General features: G+C 38.7%; 1 protein-coding gene across 1 annotated transcript; it reads right to left on the bottom strand.

Annotated features, from left to right (window-relative positions):
• Positions 1-701: 701 nt before the first annotated feature.
• Positions 702-24,261, bottom strand: NIPAL1 (NIPA like domain containing 1). The gene is made up of 6 exons (XM_087434270.1): positions 24,143-24,261; positions 14,665-14,931; positions 11,711-11,767; positions 8,804-8,894; positions 6,242-6,402; positions 702-5,716 (listed from the first exon to the last, which is right to left on the bottom strand). Exons 1-6 carry the CDS (start codon positions 24,186-24,188, stop codon positions 5,109-5,111), a joined length of 1,230 nt encoding a protein of 409 aa, XP_087290396.1. The 5' UTR covers positions 24,189-24,261; the 3' UTR covers positions 702-5,108.
• Positions 24,262-25,301: the final 1,040 nt, after the last annotated feature.

The raw sequence follows: 25,301 nt of genomic DNA, 5'->3' as shown, positions 1-25,301 counted from the left end.
GTTCTCATGGTCTTACGAGTGTCCCAGTGGAGAAAACTGGTGTGATGCCTTGTTGCCTGAGGGCTGGACCAGCTCCTGAGGCTGGGACAACTTGGCCTGCTGAGATTCCCGACCTCCTTCATCCCCAAGTTCTGCATATGAAAACTAAAGTGACTTCTAAGGCAAAGGTTTTCTCCTATACTAATGATGTTTCTAGAGAGTCAGCTTTCCCTCAAGAAGAAAGGTTTTTCATGATTTGTAACTGAAGGGGGAGAGGGTGGCTCAGGTAGTCAACTCTTTCAAAAAGCTTTTTGTTTTGTTTTTTTTGCAACCAATCAAAGCTTTCAGTTGGGAAAAATATGTTGCTTATTGTTATAAATAAAATTTAAGACCCTCTGTGACCTGAGCTTACCTCTTAGAGGCGTCCTGTACACTACAGCCAGGGGTGCTGGAACGTTCGGTCTACACAAACACAGCTTCATGGGGAAAATTGCGGTTTGTTCTAACTCTGCTGGGAGGTGTTGTTTCTGCGCACAGCTGACTCCACCAAGCCCTTCTTAGAAATGCCTACATTCCATGGATTGAGTAGTTTGGGGTGTTGGGGGGCTTGGATTTTGGCCCTCATTCTGGCTGTAAGTAACCCTGTGATTTTGGGAACTGCATAATATTTCTGTTTCTTCATTTGTGTAATGGCGGAAAAGAGGGCGCGTGAGACACAGGTAAGAGAGAGGCCTTTTGTACCCTAGACAATTCATTTCCATAGAAACAACTGAGAGAGTTGTTCTCAAACATGAGCTCAAATCAAAACAGGGAAAACAGATGAAGTCATGGTGATGTGGTCAATACATGAAACGAAGGTCTAGTTCCACAGGGGCTAGAAGGAAATTCACTGAGGGTTTATAAATGCAAATTTTAATGTCATGCAACGCTACCAAATATTTATATAATGCTTTCTCCCTCTCTCTCTGCTTCTTCAATTTGCTGAGAGTTTGTAAATGTAAATTTAATGTAATGCAATGCTACCAAGTATTTTTATAATGCTTTCTTCTCCTTCTGCTTTTAAATATTTGAACAGAGGGGAGATTTCATTATACTGACTTGAACTTCTATCTTGTTCAATAAAATGATTGAAGGATAAGACAGTTTCTCCTACCTTTTGTTCAGGCGCCAAATCAGTTATATAGGAGATGGTTTTGTGGGGAGATTTCTTCTAAAAAATAGATTTCAATTTTAAGAAATATGACAAAGCAAAATGAACCTAAGTGCTGACCTTTTTTAAACCTCAAAACTTTTTTTTTTTTTTTTTTTACTGTGGAAGATTAGCCCTGAGCTAACATCTGTGCCCATCTTCCTCTACTTTATATGTGGGTCACCGCCACAGCGTGGCTGACGAGTGGTATAGGTCTGCACCAGGGATCCGAACCCGAGAACCTAGGCCACCAAAGTGAAATGCACCACTGAACTGAACCACTACACCATGGGGCTGGCCCTCAAAACTTTCTTTTTAATCTCAAAACTAAATGGGGATATTTTTGCCATTACATATACTTAACTTCAATAAACTGAAAATTGAACTCCAACAAGCATAATTAAACCACACTATTTTATTGCAAATGAAAAATATACAGAAACATTAATTTAAAATTTGTAAACTTTCTAAAACAAACAGTATTTATAAACATTTGAAAAATAGAAAATTTCACGACCATAGAGTTTATTCAAAATATTTGAGAACAGTTCACGTATATTCACATAAATTACTTTTCCACAAAGTTTTGTTGGAATGTGAAGATTGCATTTAGTTCAGTTTAACTGGTTTTATTAAGAAAAAGAAAACATTTTTGCCAGAATCATTTTGTGCTGATGCTGAGATAGTATAATGCTGGAATTCATTTTCACTTGGATTATTTAAAATGAGCTAATGGAACACAAATTGAGAAAAGATGAGGAATGTATGAAAAGTGGTGACCAATGGTCCTCACCTATCCAGTAATAACTCCATAGGAATTAACATATTGATTCAAAGAGAACTAAATTTTATTAAATGCCTATTATATATCAGGCATGACACATGGTATTTGATTTAGTACTCTTAAAACATAGGTGTTAATTTAATTTCATGCTGCTAAATCTAAAGGGTTTTACAAGCATTCTGCAATCTGAACTAAAAATAAAAATCATTAACCATTGGCCTAAGAATAAAATTATAAGTCAAAAAAATAAAATGAAGCTATTATGTTTACATAATTAGGAAGAGTTTTCAACTTGGCTGTGTGGGCACAACTTTGTAATCCTTAATGACATATGTGCAGATATTCACATAATAAATCTTAAGAAGATATCTATATGAGACAAGTAAAGTATAAATATTAAAATATATACATATATGAAACTACCAGTTAAGACTAACGTAGTTAATCTGAATATCGGGATCCAGCATTTTATACTTCCTTAAACAGTATCTTCCCATTTGGAAAAATTAATTCTTAGTTTTAGATTTGCAATAACATTTTGGTTTTTCAATGCATATGCCCACCAGGGATTTTCAGAATTTTTCAAATATTTCATTGTTTCTCAACATGTTTCAACTCATTGAATCTTTCTCAGTCCTTCTCTCGGGCATATACGTCAACACTAGTTCATTTTTCAATCCAGGGTACACACTGGTTTTTGGGTTCCAAGAGCCTTCAACCTGGGTGCAATATACCAAGGGCAAAGCTTTGTAACAGGTGACATTTAAGAAATATCTGACACTAAAATTCACCAGTGTGGAGAACAACCACAGCCTCAGGTTGGATGCCATTAATTTCCTCACCAAGATGGTCCAGAGAAACCAACAGAGTTCTCAATAGAAAAAAGAAAAACTTTAAAAGAATTTCTACAATTTTCAAACACTACCTTTTCAGAAAATACTTTTCCTACAAACTTGTGTTCATAGCTTATATATCTGATATACAATTAAAGCGAAATAGCAATCAAAAGAGTAAACACATATTTGACCTGAGGTGTCAACCCATGTATCTTCCATGGATTATCAATTTTCAAAAATTTAGAATGCACTGAATTGCACTTAACACTAAACTATTCTGAAGAAACTATAATGCAGTCACCTCAGGTCGTCACTGTGAACATCAATCATAGTTCAATAGAACTGGAAAGATGCCGAGGTCAGTTTGATAGAATTCTGAATAACAGAATTTACAATTATTATTACCCTGGATAGATTTGAACTAGATTACAAACAAACAAACAAAACTAATAACATTTGATGTTAGAGCAGAAAAATCCACTCACCCTGAAGGGTTTTTGTTGGTTTTTTTTTAAATGACACAACTTTTTGGTTAGGATTTTTGTTTTGTTTTGAGAGACGTAAGATTAGTCTAGAAATAAGGTTAATTTCTTTTCCATTAAATCAATGAGCGATGAGAAATCTGTCCATAAACATTAAAGACCACTAAAAATATTATTCCTGCCATGCCCTTGGAGGGAGACAGAAAAACTTTATGTAAGTTTTAATATGCAAAATGTATTTTCCTGTAGTAGTCCCTGAGGTCTGAATATTTTGTTTTCTAGGAAGTTAACTTCCCTTCCTATTCTCCCAAAACACCTAAAAAAATGTATGGAAAACATGGTCGGGATGAAATTCAACAGAAAAAGACAATCTACCACTTATTGTGGTAGGATGTATACATTTAAAAAAAGGTTAGTAGCTAATTATAATTTCCTTAATAAGGGTGAAAGTGTCAAATTTCAAGAGAACAATTATGATAACTCATTTAGGTTTTTCACAAAGATTTTTCTAGCTGTTTTCAAACAGTCTGTGGAAAACCCACCCTTTGAGGATCAAACATTTCAGAAAAGTTGAAGTGTACAATATAATCCTAAAATAATATAGCAATTACTTTACAAAAGTCTATATGTCAACAACAACAAAAAATGACCTTTGGTATAATAGTGAAAGAAAGGAACAAAAGGAAGATAAATAACTCCAAGAGTGAATTTGCTTGGACTTCTCCAGAAACTCAATTTTGTCTTATGTTGTCCAGGTCTGAGTTAAAAGAACAAGTGAAGACAAGTATTTGTGTTTGTTTTTGTTTTCGTGGAAAGAAAAAAAAAAAAAACGTGTTTCATTTACCTAAAGGATAAAATATTTTTCTCCCTCCTCCATTCTCCCCTTTTTAATTAGTAATAATATTCTATGATATATCAATAAATTAACAATTCATAAGCCTTTCATTGGTATGTGTGTCTTGTGCATTCTAGCTCACCAAGGGACAGATTTCCAAAGCAGGCCTATTTTTCTCTTTAACCCTCTACCCTTTCGCTGTCCGGCTTAGAAAGAAGGAAGTTGTGGGAGGGGAGGAAAAGCAGAAGTGATTCACGTCTCAGTTTTAATAATTTGGAACCACGACTCATCAGAGAATGATGACTGATACGCTGCTTATCAGCACACAGTGAAGTTCATCTAGGAGTTACTGCGAGGCTAAGAACAGCAGCGAAAGAAACTAAGAGCCACCCGGCAGGGCCAAATATATTATGACCAGAAGAAAGAGATGATTCTGAGACTCATCTAACTCTTTGATTTCTTTTATGCATAGGGAATATTTCAAGTTTGCAGAAATGAACAACAGCAGGAGTCTTCTGGGGGAGGATCAAAACCTTGATTTTCAAATTTGACAGCCAAAAATGAAGGCATTTTTATTTGGCCTCACATCTAAATACTAGTTAGAACTTTAAAAATGCCAGCTTTGAGCCAGCCCTGATGGTCTAGTGGTTAAAGTTCGGAGCTCTCACTGCTTCGGCGGCCTGGGTTCGTCTCCTGGTCGTGGAACCACACCACCCGTCTGTCAGTTGCCATGCTGTGGCAGCTGCTCACACAGAAGAACTAGAATGACTTAACAACTAGATATACAACCATGTACTGGGTCTTTGGGGAGGAAAAAAAAAAAGAGGAAGATTGGCAACAGATGTTAGCTCAGGGCGAATCTTTCCCTGAAAAAAAAAAAAACCAAGCAACTGCTTCACACACACAAAAAAGTCAGCTTTCCTAATAGTTCTTCCAAGAATCAGGTATTCCTTCTCCTCTCCAAGTGTTTCAGATTGATTACAGTTCGGGGTTTCTAGATACTTTAATCATTAGTCCTGGTAAACAAGGTAATGTCATCATTGTATTCTGAGGTTGAACATTCTATGTTCTCTAATAAGGCGTATTTGTCTTCACGGCCATTCAGAGAGAAGACTTCTTTCTTAGTGGATGTCAGCTCACTCCAGGTGATGTCAGTGTTTTTAAAAGCATGTAGAAGGAAGATGCCATTGATAATGGTGAAGAACCCACTCAAGGTCCCGATGACATCTCCAGCTTTCATGCCATACCATTCTTGGAATAAGATGGCGGAGCAAGTCACTACCATGGATGTGAAGAACACATAATAAATGGGAGTCACAAGAGACGTATTAAAGGTGTCCAATGCTTTGTTGAGATAGTTAATCTGTGTTGTCACTGAAAGCACAAGTACAGCCAGCAAAACAAAGACCAGGGGATGTTTGTAAACTGGCTTCCATTCCAATAGTTCCTTAATGGCAATTCCCAGGCCCTTGACGGAAGAAACTGAAAATGCTCCAATCAATGAACAGATTGAAATGTAGACCAATATATTGGTCTGTCCTTTCTTGGGAGCCACGATCAAAATCAGCACCAAGGCTATCACAGTTACAATCACAGCAAAGGAAATAAATCCTGTTAGGAGGAGAAAAGAATTAGACTTCAGAAAATGCTTATAGGATCATGCCTTTGTGAAATCCTGTTAGTCATGAGTTTAAGAGCATAGGTGTTTTAGAAAGAGAAGTGAGATTAAATTAAACAACAACAACAATAACATTTTACTGCATGGCTCTTAATATGTTACAACGAACTTTCACAAACATATCATTTGAATCTCACAGATAACACTATAAAGTATGGCAGGTATTGTCTGACTGACTTTTTATTTTCAGAGGGAGAAACTAGCCAAAGTTTGGGTTGCAGTATAAGTCCTTTGCCTCTCCTATCCCCATCTCTTCATTTTATTTTGTAAAGGGGAAGCACAAACCAAAAAACCAAACCACTTTTTCAGAAGACTTATCGTACTCAGTCAAACCTTACTATATCTCACAAACCACGACTAGGCTTGTAGGAAGCCTATTAAATATTATTACAAATATCATTTGATGAGGAGAGAAAGTGGAACAGAATATGAGTGTTTCTTTCCATTGAATCACAGACCTGGGTCTCTCAGTTTCATTTCCATTTCATGCAAAGATGCGACTTCCTCTTCTTTCGGAGCATGGATAACCATCACAGTTGATCCCAATATACTTAATATGCAGCCTATTTTCCCATGAATGTTCAAGTGCTCATTTAAAAAATAGGAAGACAATATTGCACTGTTGGGAGAAGAAAAAAAAAATCACTCTTGTTCAATTACCTTTTGATTCCATAGCAGCTCAGAAGTCACACTGTGGAACGTGCCACTGTATCCCCATTAACTGATTTGAATGTGCTACGTGACACTGAAAAACCTGGTTAATTTTAAAACTCAGAGATGATGGTCAATCAAATTTGCTTCATTGCTTTTATATCTAAAGAGTTATCATAGACATTCTACACCCCTGTAATCTTCCCATGACCTTCCAAGAGGTCCCACTCAATTCTTTTTCGATTTCTCCATCTTTTCCTGTGAAGCCAAACAAAATGGAAGATCTTTTACATCTTACAGGCATGACACGTTAAGAATATGTATGCTCATGAATGCTTCAAGAAAGATACATGCCTAAAGAATTACTCTGCTCAGGGCTGATATTTAGCTAGTACTGTTGGCCCACAGTATCCACGGGTTCCGCAGCTGCGGATTCAACCAAGCGCAGATCACATACTAGGTTTACAATCTGCAGTTGGTTGAATCTGTGGATGCAGAACCCGTGGATACAGAGGGCCTACTAAGGGACTTGAACATCTGCAGATTTTGGTATGCCTGGGTGATTCTGGAAACAATCCGCCATGGATATAGAGGGACGACTATACACACAAGTACAACCATATGGGTTGTCAAAATATTGAAATATTTCCTTACCAGCTGCTACTGCCTTGATACTCTCATCATCTAATGCTCCCATTGCTTTAGTTGCCATGGCCTCAGGAAGTTTCAAATTGGCACCACCATGGACACCAGAATATGTCATCCCGCTGCCCCATCTGTAGGTCTGCTGCAGCTCCTGCACACCAGCCTCCTTCCCCTGAAACCCTGGCACTCCCACCACAGCATTATCAGTACCCATTTGCCCCCACAACTGTGGTCAATTACAAGGTGCTTTCCTAGAGTCCCCCTTGGGTGGCCACTTGTGAGGACTGTAGCCTCAGTGACAAGACCACTACTACTAATAGCTATCATTCATTGCTTTACATATATTTATGTGTATTAACTCATTTAATTCTCACAACAATCCTACAAAGAAGAGGAAAAGAAGGGGGTAGGCCTAGTCATAAGCTTTCCACTAGAGGTTGATGATGAATGAGCTTGATGATGAATGGAGATAAGGGGAAAAGAAAAAGACAACAAACAAAACAGTTGCTTAGCTACAAAATAAAAGACTTCATGGGCTCATTGAACACATTCATCTGGGATCATAAAAAGACCAACTCAGAAAAATTAGATCCACATTCTATGAACAGGAAAATTATTTCTGTTTCCAAGTACTAAAAGAAACTAAGAGGTCTCCAAACACAAGTACCTAGCAGATAGTACAAGACTTTTAGTGAAAGTTGAAATTTAACCCAAACTCTAGGCTTTTTACAGATTATTGACTATAGTCCCTATGCTGTTTATTACATCCCTGTGACTTATTTATTTTACAACTGCAAGTTTGTACCTCTTAATCCCCTTCACCTATTTTACCCAACCCTCCAACCCCCTCCCCTCTGGCAACCACCAGTTTGTTCTCTGTATCTATGAGACTGTTTCTGTTTCGTTTTGTTTGTTTGTTTTGTTTTTTATATTCCACATATAAGTGAAACTCAGATGGTTACTAGACTTATGGTGGTAGCGTATATAAGTGTCAAATCACTATGTTGTACATCTGAAACTAACATAATATTGTATGTCAACTACACTTCAATAAAAAACAAGAAAAACAACAGAAAAAAGCTATGCTTTTTAAAGTCCTCTAATAACTATGGTCATTAACCACGACGACAACAGAAAAGATTAAAAGGGCTTGGCAATTTGTTTATGTGAGAAAAAAAAAATCTGCTAGGCTTTGTTGAATCGTCACAAATATAACATGCCATTACTTTATGTTAGCAGGAAACCAACTCACACTCTCATAGGTTTTCTAAATAAGACAATCTATTGAATTCCTATTTCCACCGATATTTATTGTGTAGTCTTCTCAAATTAGTTTTGAGACTTTTTATTTATTTATTTATTCTTTTGTGAGGAAGATCAGCCCTGAGCTAACATCTGTTGCCAATCCTCCTCTTTTTGCTGAGGAAGACTGGCCCTGGGCTAACATCCATGCCCATCTTCCTCCACTTTATATGGGACACCGCCACAGCATGGCCTGCCAAGTGGTGTGTCGGTGTGCGCCCGGGATCTGAACCGGCGAACCCCGGGCCGCTGCAGCAGAGCACACACACTTAACCGCTTGTGCACTTAACCACTTGCGCCACTGGGCCGGCCCTGAGACTTTTTATTTTGTTTTGAGATATGCTTAGCAATATATTTTTTGACTTAATTTCATCACAGTATTGAAATCCCTAGAGAAGCCAAGCTCCTTACTGCTCACGTACCTTATGAGAACACTCAGAGCGCCCAGTGGGGTGACCAATGTGGCAGGTGCAAAAGCATAAGCTGCAAAATTTGTAGCTTCTCCCACTCCCACTGGAAAGCAACCAGCAGTATTAATATTAAAAAAATGGACTTATTTATCAGACGAGAAAAACAAATGATACATGCAAAGTAGTAGACTTTTATCCCAAAGACACTGATAGATCTAGTGAGAAGGAATGAGTTAACTTTTTTTTTTTTGCAGGGAAGGATTCGCCCTGAGCTAACATCTGTTGCCAATCTTCCTCTTTTTTTTCTTCCTCCCCAAAGCCCCAGTACCCGGTTGTATATCCTAGTTGTAAGTCCTTCTAGCTTTTCTATGTGAGCCGCTGCCACAGCATGGCTACTGACAGACGGGTGGTGTGGTTCTGTGACTGGGAAACGAACCTGGCCACCGAAGTGGCGAGAGCACCTAATTTTAACCACTAGACCATCAGGGCTGGCTACGATTTAACTTATTTTATGGAGGGTGGGAGAGGAGCGGTATTAAGGGATGTAGATAAACTGTAATTACCTGGTGATACAAACTCAACTAATGCAAAAAGTAGTGACAGGTGAATACCCATTTTCAACGACTTTCAATAGAGATTTTAGCTACTTCAGTACCAAAAACATATTTAGTTACTCTGATGAAATCTAGTAGACATAGCTTTGGAGTAAGCAGAGAATTATTCTGTTTAAGAATACCTACTGTTAGGCAAATTAACAAAGAAACAACTTGTGAAGTTAGAATGTTTTGTAGAGATCTAGCATCTAGGCAGCGGATGGCCAGAAATGCCGAGGCCCATGTGGCCAAGCATCGCTGAATTGCCAACGATCTACAAGCATGTAATAGTTATCTTAGTAGCAAGGAGATCCAAGTAGCCGTCTTAAAGTCATAACAATGTGCTGCTGCAATCTTTTTCTTATCTGAGGAACTCTAGACTTCCATGAAATACTGTGATGCAAATAACTTCTAGAGTGAGGGAAAATCCCTCTAAGAGCTGGGCTCTTGTATTGGGGCCAAATTATTCTCACGGGTCACAACGGAATGCTTGCCCACAGAACGTAGTATTTCATGCTGGCAAACTACGCCAAACAAACAGTTATTGTAGAAAGAGCTTCTGGAACAGACAAAAGACACCAGTACACTCTTTCTTTTTCCCTCTGGCTGTTATGTTCTACTTCCCCCCAACCCCAAATCTACAGGAGTACTCAGCTTTAGGAAAACCTCATAAAACAAATTGAAACTTACAGAACAATTAGGAGATTGCTCTCATAAGAAGAGCCATGGCAGTTTTCTTAGAATATTAAGGTTTCCTTAGATAATACTTCATATTATTTATATTTTTATCTTTATTGACATCTTTCCAGGAAAATATTAATTTGATGATTAAAGTACTGTATGTTTGTCAATAGATAAAATCTCTAATGTTGAAGATTTATGCTTTTCTCTCTTCAACACTGGCATAAACTTTGTACATGATGAGAATAACACTGTGTATGTAGCCATATAATATTCTCCCTATATTTTCATTCTATTGTGTAACTGGAGGGTGAGGAGATGCAAGTGAGAGAGAGAGAAAAGGAGAAAGAATCCTCCAAATATCTCTCTGGAATCTTCCCAGAACAGTCCTTGTCAACTTTTATTCAAATGAAGTAAGAAAAGCGATGTGAAAACACGGTAAAAACTGAAAGGGCTATACAAATTTAAATTATTTTTATTTGTCATCCTTTTAGATTCCACCATTTGTTAAAGAAAAGTTATCCAATTCTTTCTTTTCACAGGATCTCACAAATACTGAAATGTACTACTTTATATGGGAAAATAAATGGAAGTTTTAAGGCTTCTGGTTGCAGAAGGAGATGACTAGCTTCATACAGTTTAGGAGGTCCTTTCTTTGGAAGTTTTAGGTTTGGGATTTAATCAAGTTCAGAGAAGTTAGGAGGGAGATAGAAATCTGAAAAAGCGCCTGAGGGAGATAACGCTGCCTTCTATGTGGACATGACATTAGCATTTAAAAAGTGCTTTCCTGTCCTACAGAGTCTCATTTAATCCTCAGGGCAGTCTGCAAGGAAGGAGAGTGCCGACAACCTTCATCTTCTCTCCATTTGTTCAGTGCTAAACAGGCAGAGGGGAGTTTAATTTATCCATGTTTTGGTCCTGGCCAGGAAAGTGAACCCATTCCTTAGAAAACATGCAGCTAAAATAGTCACAAATTCGAATCAGGAGCTGGTAAAATGTGGGAGGAAAGCATTTTCCTCCATTGTTATGGGGAATAAAATATGAGAGGGAAAAGTTTGTGATAAAATATAAGCTTTCAGGAGCCAGCCTGGTGGCGTAGTGGTTAAGTTCACACACTGTGCTTCGGCAGCCTGGGGTTCGCAGGTTCTGATCCCAGGCGTGGACATATGCACGGCTTATCAAGCCATGCTGTGGCAGGCATCCCACGTATAAAGTAGAGGAAGATGGGCATGGATGTTAGCCCAGGGCCAATCTTCCTCAGCAAAAAGAGGAGGATTGCCAACAGATGTTAGCTCAGGGCTAATCTTCCTCACCAAAAAAAAAAAAAATATATATATATATATATACGTGTATATATATATATATATATATATATATACACACGTATATATAAGATTTCAAATGTTAACTTTTTTCCTTGCATTCCAAGACAGAATTCAGAACATAGGGGTGGGGGGAGGGAAGAGTAAAAATCAATTCTAAATACATACGATTTATTTGATATATAAGACAATATATTATACCTGCACAAAAATTTCTAGATTTATATGCCATCCTTACCAGAAAGATAATCAATTTTGAACAATTCCATATAATATATTTATCATTTTATAAGCAAACACTATTCTCAGTATTAAAGACTTACTTGAGAGTAATCCTGCCCACCAGAGCCATTCCTTGAGGTAAGAATGCCCACCTTGTCCTAGGAAAATAATAAAAATAAAAATTGAGTGCTAAAGTAGAGGAGGAAAGTTTGAAGAACTGACTTCTAGGAAAGGTACTGGAATGTGGTTGGAGAGGCAAGAATTAAGGCCAAGTTAGTATATCTAGTCTTTTAGCTTATTTACTTGATCATTTCCAAAGATCTTCTAGCACTTTCTATCATGTCATCTTTGTTTTCTACAGAAAGTAACTTTTTCCATTTGCAGGAAAATTTTATTTAATCATCAGATTTACTATTTTTATGCCATTCAGAGTTGTGAATAGAGTACCATAGGCCCTAAACACTTTTTTTCAGTCACAGTTAATATTCAAGACAGCAAACCAGAAATCATAAATTACATTGGTACCTAACGAGGACCTTAAAGAGAAGAAGATGATTGACATAAGAGCTTTTGAGATTTTGGATAGTCAACCAGAGACTAACGAGCATTCACCAGCTGGACTCTACCTATTCTCTACCTTGGCATCATGAAACCGAATTTGTGTCTGGTCTACTGAAAGGGACAAAAAGCTTTCCTATGGTATTCAAAAACTTATCCTCCCCCTACTGTAATCTGTGACCTTAGTCATTGTTATGTTTGCTATAGAAAATGGAATTTTCTCATCAATTTTAATATACTTAACCTTGGGAATTTGACCTACCTGATTTTGTTATAGTTAAACTAATCAGGATATATTAGCTGTGAAGATTATCTTGCAAGGTAGTTAACTATGTTTATTCAGGATTTTCTCCTTACAAAATTTGCAAATGACTAAATTGGAATCATATTACAATATGATTTCATAATGTCTGTAAAAAACTTAATAATATATCACAAATATTTTCTCATGTCCTTAATTAATGGTTGAATATTCCAAAATCTGGCATATCATTATTTACTTAACCTATATGAGACTATATATATATACTGTTTCTAGTTTTGTTCTCATTATATAAGACCCTTAAATAAATATCCTGGTACATAAATCTAATTGGCATGCTTGTTCACTCCTTAAGAAAAATTCCCAGAAGTAGAATTATTAGGTTTTAACACATTAACATTTTTAAACTTTCCCAAATTGCCCTCAAGAAAGTTTGTACCCATTTATACCACCTCCAGCAATGTTTTGGAGGGCTATTTATTTCCCAAAGTCCCTTACCAACATAAGGCATTATCTTAAAAACAAAAAACACAAAAAGTCTTATTAAAATGGTAGGCAACAACCCAGAAGCACATTGTTATATAGTTGATATCTCTTTGGGTACTAGTGAAATAACATTTACTTATGTATATTTATTTTGTGAGTTTCTTATTTATGTGCTTTGCCTATTTTCCGTTACGGTACTAATCCTTTCCTTATTGACTGTAGTCAATCTTTATATATTGTGAATCTTAACTACCCTTTTTCATATATTTTGAAAAATTTTTCCCCAAATGTCATTTCCTTTTTAGTTTCAGTTAAAGGTCCTTCCCTATAGAATTTTTAATTTTTTTGTCAATCCAGGTAATCTCTTCTTTTATATAGAATAGAGTCTTCCTTTATCTTTATGCTCAAAAAGGCCTTCTTTTAGGTTTTTAAAAAAATTATTTCATTATAAATTTAATTCTGAACTATGTGGAATTAATTTTGCTGAATGGTACAAAGTAGAACTCTTATAGTTTTTCTCCTCTAATTTTTGCCAATTGTCTCAATACTTTTGATTGAATAATTCATCCTTTCTCCAGTGGAATGAAATACCACTTTTAAAAATCATATATTAAATTGTTATATGTACTTAAGTCCTCTTACAAGTTTTCAGTTATCTTTTATTATTTGTCTATTTTTGTTAATGTCAGTACCAAACTGTTTTAATTAATATAGCATTATAGTATGTTTTATTTTCCAACAGTGTAAATCTCTCCTCAATAGTACTCATATTATAAACGTTTGTACAATTCATAGTTGTTTATTTTTCCATATGAGCCTTAGAATACTAGTTAGCTCTTTTATGACATTATTCTTGATGAGAATGAATAGAAAATTCATGGTTAATGAAGGACAGTCAAGCACAACTACCCAGCACATGAAGTGCAACTATAAATAGCAACCTAATTCTACTGCTACCCTTCTATTGATTTGACAAACATTTACTGGGTGTCAAACACTATGCTAGGGAAGGTTCCTGCTCTTATGAACCTACTATCAATAAACAAGCGAACCTGTTGACAATAAGTAAATAAACAATAAATGTAAAATGATGAATTATTCTAGGTACAATGAGGGAAACCATTAGTGCAATGAATAACAGGGGTGGTGGTCAGGGAGACCTCTCCTAAGAGAAACGTCAAGGAAGGTCTTTCTAGGGCGGTGATATTTAAGCTGAAGTCTGAAGGATGAGTCAGCCAAATGAAGTGGAGAGAGAAGAGAGTTCCAGGCAAAGGGAAAAGACCTGGAGGTGGGAAAGAACTTGGTATACTCCAGGTACCAGAGAAAAGTCGATAATTGGGAGGGTAGCAGAAGACGAAGTTGGAGAGGTAGCAGGGGCCATTTTATGCAAGAGGTCAGAGTCTGTGGAAAGATGTTTGGATTTTATTCTGAGTGCAAAGAAAAGCGACTGGTGTGTTTTAAGCAAGGGAGTAGCATGATCTGACTTTGAATACTGAAACTGCAGTCTAAAGCTATGACGGAAGAATCCACACCACTCTAACCCTCTTGAGGCAAGAATTTTAGTCTCACTTTAAAGGAGACATAGCTGGCTCAGTCCTGGAAACTGCTGATAAGAGAATTGCTAAGAAGGAAGATAGAGGCTAAGATAAATAGAGACAGTAAAATATTATTACTATAGCATTATGGTCTTACAATAGGATTAATTCTGCTGTTAAAAACTTGACTTCGTTAGTTGCATCCATTTCTTACCAGCTCTAGTAACGCCCTTGTTGGCCAGTTGCAAGAGGCCCTTCTTTTTCAATATGAAGCTGGAGCCAATAAAAACACTGGAACTGATGGCCAGTACCAGACCTACATAAAGATTGTATTTGTTGTCTACATTTGCAGAAATGCTCAAGTTGGTTATGCTGGAATTCAGGTCCCTGTAGAGGAGAGGAGAAGCCAGCAGCTGTGACACATTTGTGATCTCACACCAAGCCTGGGAGGAGTTCGGACAGACCAGAGACAGCACGTAGCCTGGAAAAAGGAAAGAAAGAAATGTCAACAAACGAAAGGGAGATGCATTAACGTTTACTCCCTTTCTGCAAGAAATAGACAGTTGAGTGGATGGTACTGAAACACTGTTTTTGTGGAAGGAATGGAAGTCCCAGCAGGTGGTCCACAGGCCTGTGGCCAAGTTGAGTTTGGCTCACGCAGGTTCTTAAAAATGTTTTAAAAATTGTTTAGTTGTCATCATTTAAAAGGAGAAATTTCTCATGTAAGTCTGGATTCCTCTTACAAATTGGAAAATCTGGCAATACTTGGTTCTTTGTTCCAGTGAAAGACCATCCTGCTGAAGCAGCGTATAGCTGTTTAGACCTGGCTTCTGCTCAACAACTCAACACAGTTCCCCCACATCCACTTCACTCCTTCATATTATCGGCCTGTCTCCTGGAAAGCAGTGTTTGTGATGTAGGGAAAGGGCACAGCAACTCCACTGGTCTAGAAATTACCACGCTACAGGAAACTGAGCTAACCTATTTGGTGGAGTATGAATTATGCATTTCAGAAAACATATTTAAAAGTGGGTTTAGTTTTCTATACCACTTTCCCTGAAAAGCATGATTTTTCAGGCCTATTAATTCACCTTCTCCTAAATAAAATGCAATCTAATAGAAAAATGAATTAAACATGAGTAGGCATTTTTTAGAATAGGATTCAAATGAGTATGTAAATCCACTGAACCAGACCCATTATTATAAGTACCTTGGAATTCTGAGGCAAAACTAAAGTACAAAATGAAAACATTTTACACTATATAAGAAACTTTGTATAATCTGTTCTCCACTCGAAAAGCTGTCAACAATGTGACGTTGTGACTAGATTTTCTGATCACCTCCTCAATTTTTTTTTTCCTTTTAAAAGGCATATTTTCCCATTATGAATTACCCTAAACAAAAAAGGGCAAAGAAAAATTAATCAAGTACCGTTTCAGAATTCAATGAAAAAAATCAGTTTTACGTCTCAAAAATCTTAAGAAGGTATAACAAAACAAAAACAAAACAAAACAAAACAACAGAAGACAGTTTGACCAAATGATATCTTAGCAACAAAACTTTAATAATTGGATCTATGCCTCCTTGGCAAAACATTATGAGGTCATCTGAATTTTAGCACATACAAACTTAAGAAACAACCATAAAGTTCAGGTCTAGAAAAGGTAAAATATTTGAATTCAAGCTTTTCATGATTATTATTTCATTTATCTCTGCAACTTGAAAATGAACCAGCTTTTCTGAGACAAAACTTCTAAATAGTCCAAGGAGAATTATATTACTTCAGGGAGTTTCTATAACATCAAGGAATTTTCAAACAAGTTAGCCCTTAGCAACCTTGTTCCGGGCACTGTTCATCTCACCTAAACCCCAAGAACGGAAAGTAATTTTTGATAGTAAGAATTTTGGCTACATTAATTCCTGAGAAAACATCTGACTTGACTTTCCAGTGAATTCCATGGCTGCATTAGCATCCCTTACTATGTAGTTAACATAACCATTCCAAAACTTTATCTCTGAAAACAGTGTGGGTAGATCTCATTCCAGTGAAACAATATTCTTTCTAAGCTGTTGATGTAGCAAAATGTTTCCGACATTTTAGGGGGTGTAGAGGCAGAGGGTGATAAGGGAGAGCAAGTAATCTTCGTTGCATTTTGTAAGTTCTCATTGTACGCAGCAGACATTAATGCTGCAAGTTTTAAGGAAGGAAAAATAATAAAATCTTGTCTGGCTACTGACCTTAGAACTTAAATTGTTTTATGGCTTGAGAGCATGCTAAGAAGACAGCCTACAGCAGATGTGACTGACGGAGAGAGTGACGGAGTAAGGAAGTGAATGGTGGGTTGGTGGGTGTGGAGTGGTGCAGAGCAGAAGGGGAGAGATGGGTGAAGCTGGATGTGTGGGCAGGGACTTCGGAGTGTTTCCAAGGAATCAGAGAGATCTCAAAATCAGAGCTGGCTTCTTAAGATTTGAGCAAGCAAAGTAATTATCCAGGGAGTTTAACCCAGACTTTACTCAACATAGAAAGAGAAAATCTATTACATTCAGTATTTTTCATTTTAACAGACACTGGCACAGCCCTCTAAAGTGATTGTACCAATTTATACTCCTGCCAGTAGGAATCATGTACTACTTCTTTTATATTATTTATTTTCCTATATATCGAGTAATTAATACTTAGGAAATATGTGTCAACTTTAAAGAAAAATAATTCAGTACACACCAATGTATCAACCATCCAATTTAAGAAATAAAACATTGCCCCTCAGAGGTAACGACTATCCTGAATTTCTGCTTAACATTCTTTTGCTTTATTATTTCCTCTATATGATTATATCTTCAAATAATAAATTGTTTAGTTTTGCCTCTTTTTGCACATGTCAAAATGTCATCATACAGTACGTATTCTTTGGTGACTTGCTTGTTTTGAGATTTATCAACGTAGATGCATGTGGCTGTAGAGATTTTTTTTGCCCCACTGGTCTATAGAATTCCACTGTATGACTCTCTCACAATTAATTTTTCTATTTTATAGCTGGTGGACATTTGGGTAATTTACAGTGTTTTTGGTCTTACAAATAGCACTGCCAATGTTCTCAGTTATGCTGAACCATATGTAATTGATGATATTTGACAATTTCTGACCCTACAAAATAGCAGTTTCATATGGTTCAACTTAATATGTATCTTTCACAGTTCAGGTGTGAAAGTTTACTTACATACACACCTTAAAAATTTTAAAACAAAGTTAAAATTTCTATTGGATGATATGCCTTTCCCCATCTTAAGCTCTGTTACTAACTATCTATAATCAGGAGCAAGCTGAATAATCACTCTTGGCTTCAGTTTCCTCCTTTCTAAAATGAAGGAGTTTGACTCAATGATTCTGAAGATGCCATCTATAATTTTGTGGTTCCATCATAAGCTATCTTTGTTCCCAGAGTAATTTACTTACAATCCTGGTAGCTCATAAATGTTGCTGAGGGACTGGCTCTAAACTCACAGGCACTTGTAGTTGGAAGACATTTTAAAGAAACTGATGCCAAGATATTAAGTGACTTGCCAAAGTTATGTAACTTCCAAAACCAGAGCCAAGTAGTCCAATTCCCAGGCCATATTCTTTGTATTTCAGAAAAGTTGAAACATAAAGTACAAACAAACCCTGTTGAAAATTATTATTAATGTTTACACAAAGATGAAATGCTTTGAATAATTTTTTCAAGTATGATTTGCCTCCAGAAAATAATAATTTAAATTGTTCAGTTTGTTACATGGAGTAGAATATCTGGTTCCTAAGAAGTCAGTGATTGCATAAAACTACATTTTTAATCACTGCAAGATATTTCCAGTTTGCGGAAATCATTGTCTCACGATCTGCTCTATGTGTTAGTTTGGATTATCATTCAGCAGATATTCTTTCCCTTACCTCTCACGATGTGGACAGAGTATTCTTCCCCTGATGCTGGGCTGGAAGTGAATTGGTGGTCAACGGGACATCAGCAGAGGTGACACGTGGAGAGGCTCCAAATGCACTTATGTGTTTAGGTTTACTCTCTTGCATCTTTGTATTTGTCAGGAATAGAGCTTCCCTGAGGAGCTGCTGCCCTTTCAGTCTGGGCGCCAGAATAAAGACACATGGAGCAGATCTGAGCTCATCCCACAGAAAGGATCCAAACCCAGGTGAACCCATACTACGTCAGTCAATCATCAGCTGAACTACAGACATATAAGCAAGAATATGTGACCGTTGTTTTTAGCCATTGAGTTTTGGATTGTGTGTTATGTGGCAATAGTGGACTGATACACCTGCCTATTCATATTAGCAAAGGAAAGAATGAATGAAGTCTCTTCATGTTCAATTTAATCTCCAAATATCAGCCAGTGTGAACCAGATTATGTCACTCCCCTGATTAATCCACCCCCATGACTTTTCATTGCAATTATGTAAAAAATTATTAAAAAAAAATTTAAACTCCTAATCCTGGACTTTTTTAAAGCTTTACATGTATGAAGCTTGCACACCTCTGACATTAAATTGCATTTCTCTCTCTCTCTCCCTCTCACTCATTCTCTGAAACAACACTAGTCGTCTTTTTACTTATTGAGTCAACAAATATTTTTTGAGTATCTGTTATCTGTCAGGCATTTTCTAGAAGCTGGGGATAGAACGATGAATAAAAGAAAATTCTTGCTCTCTTGTATTCATTGTAATGGGGGGAAATAAACCAGTGAACTAATAACTACATAATATATGGAGTGCTATGGAAAGCAGTAAAACCAGCATAAAGGGATACTTTTTAAAAAAACAGATTAAATGGAAAAACCCTGACGGGGGAATTTGCTTGAGGGGTGCAAGGAACTGCAACCAGTCAGGCTGGCTGGGGTGAGCAAAGGGAGATGGTATGAGATGAGGTCGAAGAGTATCAGGGGGCAAGATCAGGTCAAATGAGCCTTTAGATAAGTAGGTCCAATCTTGCCCTTTCTCCTTTCAAAATTCTACAGCGGCTTCCCTTCTCATTCAGAAAAAATCCGAAATCCCCACTGCAGTCTACAAGGACCTACAGAATCCTGCCTCCAGCTATCTCCCTAACCTCGTTCCCTACTATTGTTTTTTTGTTTGTTTGTTTGTTTCTGTTCCTTTCATAGGCTAAGTTCCTTCTCACCTCAAAGCTTTAAGTAGCCCTTACTTAGTCTGAGTAGTGGCCACCATAGTAGCTCCTTCCAGTCACTGAGCTCTCACTTAAAATGTCACCTCCTTAGAAAGGTCTTATCGGCCTTCCCAATCTAAAGGAACTTCTCAGTCACTTTTCATCATATTGCCCTATTTAATACTGCCAATCAAACAAACTTCCTCTTATAGCTTAATTATGGCTTTATAACAGCATTTATATCCATATAGCTATTTCATTTATTCACTCAATAAAATAGTCGTTGAACACCTACCATGCAAAGCACTATGTTAGGTAGTCATTTGTTCAACACTTAGCAAACTCTTATTGAGCATCACCTGGGTGCCAGGCCCTGTTCTAAAAACTGGCAGGATAGTGACGGACAAGATAGGTAAACAGTTCTCTGTTCTCATGGAGCCAACGATTTTAGTGAGGGAACTAACAAACAAATAGGAATAAGGGGAGCAGAATAGGAATGAAAAATAAAGCAAATTTGGAGCAGAAAAAGAATGAGAAATAATTTTAAACAAATTTTGAAATCAAGTCATAGTAGACATATCTACACATAAACTGTGATAGGGTTGGGTAAGAAGCCCACTATTTCAATTAACCAAAATAAAATTCAAGAGATACTGTCGATTTTTTTTTTTTCGATTTTTGTGTGTGTGTGTGTGTGAGGAAGACTGTCCCAGAGCTAACATCTGTGCCCATCTTTCTCTACTTTGTATATGGGACGCCGCCACAGCATGGCACGATGAGCGATGTGCAGGTTGGCGTCCAGGATCCAATCCCGGGAACCCTAGGCCGCCGAAGTGAAGCACACTGAACTTAATGGCTACGCCGAGGGGCCTGTCCCCTGTTGATTTTTTAAAAAGTTAAAAATCTGTATCTCTAAACACTATCTTCCCACTCTCAATGTGTTTAGAAGCCAAGTACTCTAGGAGGACTGTTAACCATCAGATCTCTCACATAAACCACTGCTGTTTTCACACTTTACAATCTATATATTACTAAGTTACTAAATCATTAAAGATAAAATCCTATTGAAACTAAAAAAACGTTGAAAGAATGAAAATGCAGGAAAGGAACCTAAAGAATAATATGTCAATAAGCATGCATTTATATCAAGGTTTTTAAAAACAATCAAGTACAGTTCATATTAAATATTAGATAAATAATTAATATCATATTGTTTTCTGAACAACCTTTAGTGGAGAATTTTTATTACTTTTAAGTACTTTTGAATTTTGGCACTTAGGAAATCTATAGAAGGTTGGAAAAACAACTTGTGCTTTTAATCTTCTTTTAAAAATCTGGAGGAAATCTTTTTTAGTTCAGCATATAAGCAGCTATATTTTACACAGAACATGCAGCTTGTCCTGATAACAAAAGTTGTTTTCATTTGGTGGAATTTTGAGAAATCTTTATGATATGGATGTTTTTTAAGAGTAAAATCTCAGAATCATTAAAATGTATACCATTGCATCCAAGAAGCCAGAGAATGGGGAATGGGAACCTACAGGAAAAAAAAACAAAGGCCCAAATTGTTTTGTGCTTGGTTTCATCACTAATTATGAAACCTTATTCAATTCTCTGAGCCTTGGTTTCTATATCTGTAAAAAGGAGATAATGACCACCTAATAAAACTCATGGAATTTAATTATGTACTAGGATAAACATACATATTTATGTGAGCCTTTTGAAAATTTTAAGAATATTATATACATGAATATGGGACCTGTCCTAATCATTACAAGAGACAGCCAGCCAGTTCTCAAAGAGTGCAGTTTCTCAATGTCCTCCTCTCAAAACCATGAAGACAGGCTTAAGCAGCTCTAAATACCACCTGTATCATTTTCACTCTGCTAGCTGGCTGCACCCTGGAAAAGTGACCCACACAGTCAAAGAAAACTTTGAAAACCACTGAATCCCTCTCTACCTCCAACTTACTTTCCCTACCGCCAAACCAGGTCAGAACTCTCAAGAAGATGCACCAGAATATACATGTTAGTCCTTACAGCCCAGTCTTTCTGTCGTGTTTCGTTCCTAACCCTCTACAGTCCCCTGGCACATAATTTTCATGCAGTTGGTACTTCAGAGGTGGTGGGTATATTTCTTACATTCTATTTTCATGGTGTCATATTTTCATGTTAAGAAAGCTCTATTGGGTTTTGGACTCAAATTGAGATCTACAGAATATGTGACACAATATTAAAAACTTAAATGAGAAAAAAAAACCCTTCATATGTGTTTAAATTTTTTTGAGATAATTTTGGATTAGAAGCCTTTTGAAGCATCCACGGTTTTAAAAGTAAACCACCAAAGTATGGGGTTAACTTTTTCTTCATGCAAGTCCAATTGGAACGCTCTACCCTCGGGTCTCATGATAGACTCCTTGTCATTTGGGTCCCAGCTCATATGTCACTTTCTCTAAGGGGCCTTCCCTGAGCGCCCAATCTGAACATCCCAGTTCTCTCAATACATTATCCATGCACTCACCACTCTTGTAATGTCCTTGTTTATTCATTTGTTTCTTGCATGTTATCTGCCATCTAGACAGTAAGCTGCATGGGAGCAGGTACCTGGTCCTAGAGTCTAGGACCAGACTGTCTTGCAAATCCCTCTACACCAGCACTAGGCCAGTGCCTGGCACATGGGACTCTTGTTATTTGAATGAATAAATAAATGAAAAATTGAGCCTTTACTCCATGTCAGGCTCTGAACCATGTGCTTCATATGTAATCCCACCTCCATCTATTCCTCACAACTATCAACTGTAGGAATTATTCCCAATTTATAGATGAAGAAAGACTCAAGGAGGCTAAATCATAGCTGAGAAGACTGAATGCCATGAAATCTGATGCCAAAGACTAAGCTATTCCCACCATGACTGATAAAGTGGATTCTGGGGCTGGCCCCTGGCATAGTGGTTAAGTTGGGCATGCTCCACTTCGGCAGTCCACCTGGCTGCCCGGATCCCAGGCACAGACCTACACCGCTCCTCAGCCATGCTGTGGCAGTGACCCACATACAAAAGAGAGGAAGACTGGCACAGAGGTTAGCTCAGGGCGGATCTTCCTCAACAACAACAAAAAGTGGATTCTGATTTCTCTTGTCTTCCCTACCAGTCTCCCACACAATTAATTACCCAATTAGTCACAGGTATTAAGGAGTGAGCTTGAATATTTTTTGTTTGAACTAAATGCAGGAGCAAAGCAGAGAAAATATCCGGAAGTTCAAATAAGCGGTGTAATTCACACATCCCCCTTACTTACAGATCCTTAGGTAAACAAGGGTGGATGGGTTGGTAACAGTCTGACTTCCTGGTTTAGGAATTACTTAGACAAAGGTCTAAGATAGACAACCTGACTAGGAAATAATTCTAGATCCAGCTGCCTTAGTAACCACTTCCAAAATCTCACCTTTTGAATAGTTTGTGAATTATACAAGCTTTTTCTTTCTTCGCGTGTCCTCTTCGCCACCCCCCCCAAAGTTTTGACTAGTTCATTGTCTTTTTTTTTCCTTAACTTTCCACATCAAGGAATAAGCTGGAAGAGCCAGGAGGAGAGAAAACCGGGGAAGTTGCCAGCAATTGGAAAAGTATAGTTCTTGCCACGCCTGTCACCGCTCCCTCCCTCTTTACGTCATTACCAGGTAAATTAGAAATCGACTTTTCCCTTGACACGGTGAAAACCGTCATTTCAATCCTGTCCGCACACCACTCCCGCACCTGCCCCCTGGTCCCTATTTTATCCCGGCTCACAAGCGCCTTTTGTTTTGAGACTGTAGAAACCCTGCCAGTGTTGTAACTTCCTGGCCGCACCCAGCGATTTTACAGGACTTGGGCGGGAACTGAAAATAGCCCAGCAAGTAGTGAGAAACCTACAAATGACTACGCCCAGTTCCCCCTCTCCTCTTCTGGCGCTTGTGACTGCACAGCGCGTCAGACGCGAGGCTAGTGGGGTGGGAGATGTTTTCATCTCCAAGGAAGAGGAGAGACGTGGGCGGCCCAGGGGGGTCCAGCGCGCTACCCCGGGGGCCAGGGCGCCTGACACTCCACGGTGTCTGAGCCTCGCGGAGCCAGAGCACGGCGCACACGAGACTCCCGCCTGGTCCCCGGGCACGCCCTCTGCCCACTGGGTGATGTCGACCGCGGACTCTGGATGTAAGTCTTGAGTCAGAGGAAACGTCTTTCTCAGACGAGACTTGGGACTCTGCCCACAGCACACTGAATTTCCCGGTCACGATACTCAGCACCCTGTAATTTACGTGGGTCTGCCTTCCGGACCCGAGTGGGAGCCATATAGTATGTCTCGTTGGACTCAGGCTTTCCCACAGGGCCTGGCATATTGTAGGCACCAATAAATATTAGTCGACCGGCTGGCTGGCTGACTGAATAAATGCATGAACGAATGCGTTAAGAGTCGGTGTATCACTTACTCTTCTCTACCAGTACCCGGGACCGCCCACCCGGTCTCATCTCCACCCAGATGCCAGGTCCCCCGGCTCCGGGCCGACACTCACCTTCTCGGCAGGGCTCTCCGGGCGGCAGCCTCACCTGGCCCCCCATGGCCCCCAGACGGGGCTTCCCCGGACCAGGCGCTCGCTCCTCACCCGCCTGGGCTTCTCCTCCTCCCCATGGCCCCGCGTTCGGGTGGAGCTGAGGAGTCTCGGACTGGCGCGCGCTGACCCCGCCCCCCAAGGGGGTGGCTGGGTGGGGCCTCCGCGCGAGCCACGCCCCCGAGGTCGGAGATTGGGTGCTGATTCGGAGTGCGCGGCTGGCCGCGGCAGCTGCGGGTCGCTTGTGTGGCTGGCGGGAGCGCCGCCTGCGCCTCCGGAGGGCCGCTGGAGCCGCGCAGCGGAGAAGCGCAGACACAGCCCGCAGGGTGACGGCGTCTCGCGTAGCGTGGAGGCCGCCGAGCCAACTCTCCGGGAATTTAGGGGAGTAAAGACTGTGCTGAGGCCCTGTTATGGCTCCTCCTGGGTCGACATGTTTCTGAATGCCCCTGGATTCAGCCCTGCATCGGGTGTTAGCGGCTTTGTACGGAAGTTGCTGGCTACCGGGATTCTTCTCTGATTACCCTGCTAAAGTTTATTCTGGGGGCTTTAGAACAGGCTTTGCCCGTCTGTGCTATTATCATCTTCTCTCGCGGTGCCCTGGCTTCAAACTCCCGCCCATTCCAACCCCCTTTTTCTAAGTCATGTAGTTATTTGCAATAAACTCTAAAGGAAAGGCAATGCTCAAACCGAAACGACTTATTCCTACAAAATAAAAATAGCTAACATTTATGATATTCTTGCTTTACCGTTATATATGTAGGCACTTTATATTTATTAACTCATTATATAGTTAATACCTGGTTAATAACTATAACTATAGTTATACCTAGTTTACAGATGAGGGATCAGAAGCAGAGTGAGGTTAAGCAACTCAACCAACTAGTCCGTGGAAGGCTTGGTAGCAGGTCATCATGCAACACGAAATGGGTACAATTCCTGCTAAAACCCTCACCACAGGAATGGGGTGCCTTTGTGCTCTGGGATTTCGGCACTGAAGAAAATACACTTGTCTGCTCACCTTACCTTTGCTACGTGGTCATGAACAGTGCTATTAACCTTGTTACATAAGAGTTTCATAGCAGAGACCTCAATCTTGCTTTTCTTGTTCTTGGGCTGGTGAGAG

The sequence above is a fragment of the Ceratotherium simum genome, chromosome 8, assembly GCF_057802395.1.
Source record: "Ceratotherium simum simum isolate JZ-2026a chromosome 8, ASM5780239v1, whole genome shotgun sequence".
Classification (NCBI taxonomy): Eukaryota; Metazoa; Chordata; class Mammalia; order Perissodactyla; family Rhinocerotidae; genus Ceratotherium; species Ceratotherium simum.
Note: the sequence above shows the minus strand (reverse complement) of the source record. Positions and strands in the feature narration are given on the sequence as shown.

Bases quoted from the DNA above. Each gene is read 5' to 3' on its own strand.
- NIPAL1 (XM_087434270.1), bottom strand. From the start codon at position 24,188: ATGGGGGGCCAGGTGAGGCTGCCGCCCGGAGAGCCCTGCCGAGAAG. The intron at 14,932-24,142 runs GTGAGTGTCGGC...TCCTTTTTCCAG, and splicing joins CGGAGAGCCCTGCCGAGAAG to GCTACGTGCTGTCTCTGGTC. The intron at 6,403-8,803 runs GTACGTGAGCAG...TTCTCCCAACAG, and splicing joins GCTCTGAGTGTTCTCATAAG to TGCAATATTGTCTTCCTATT.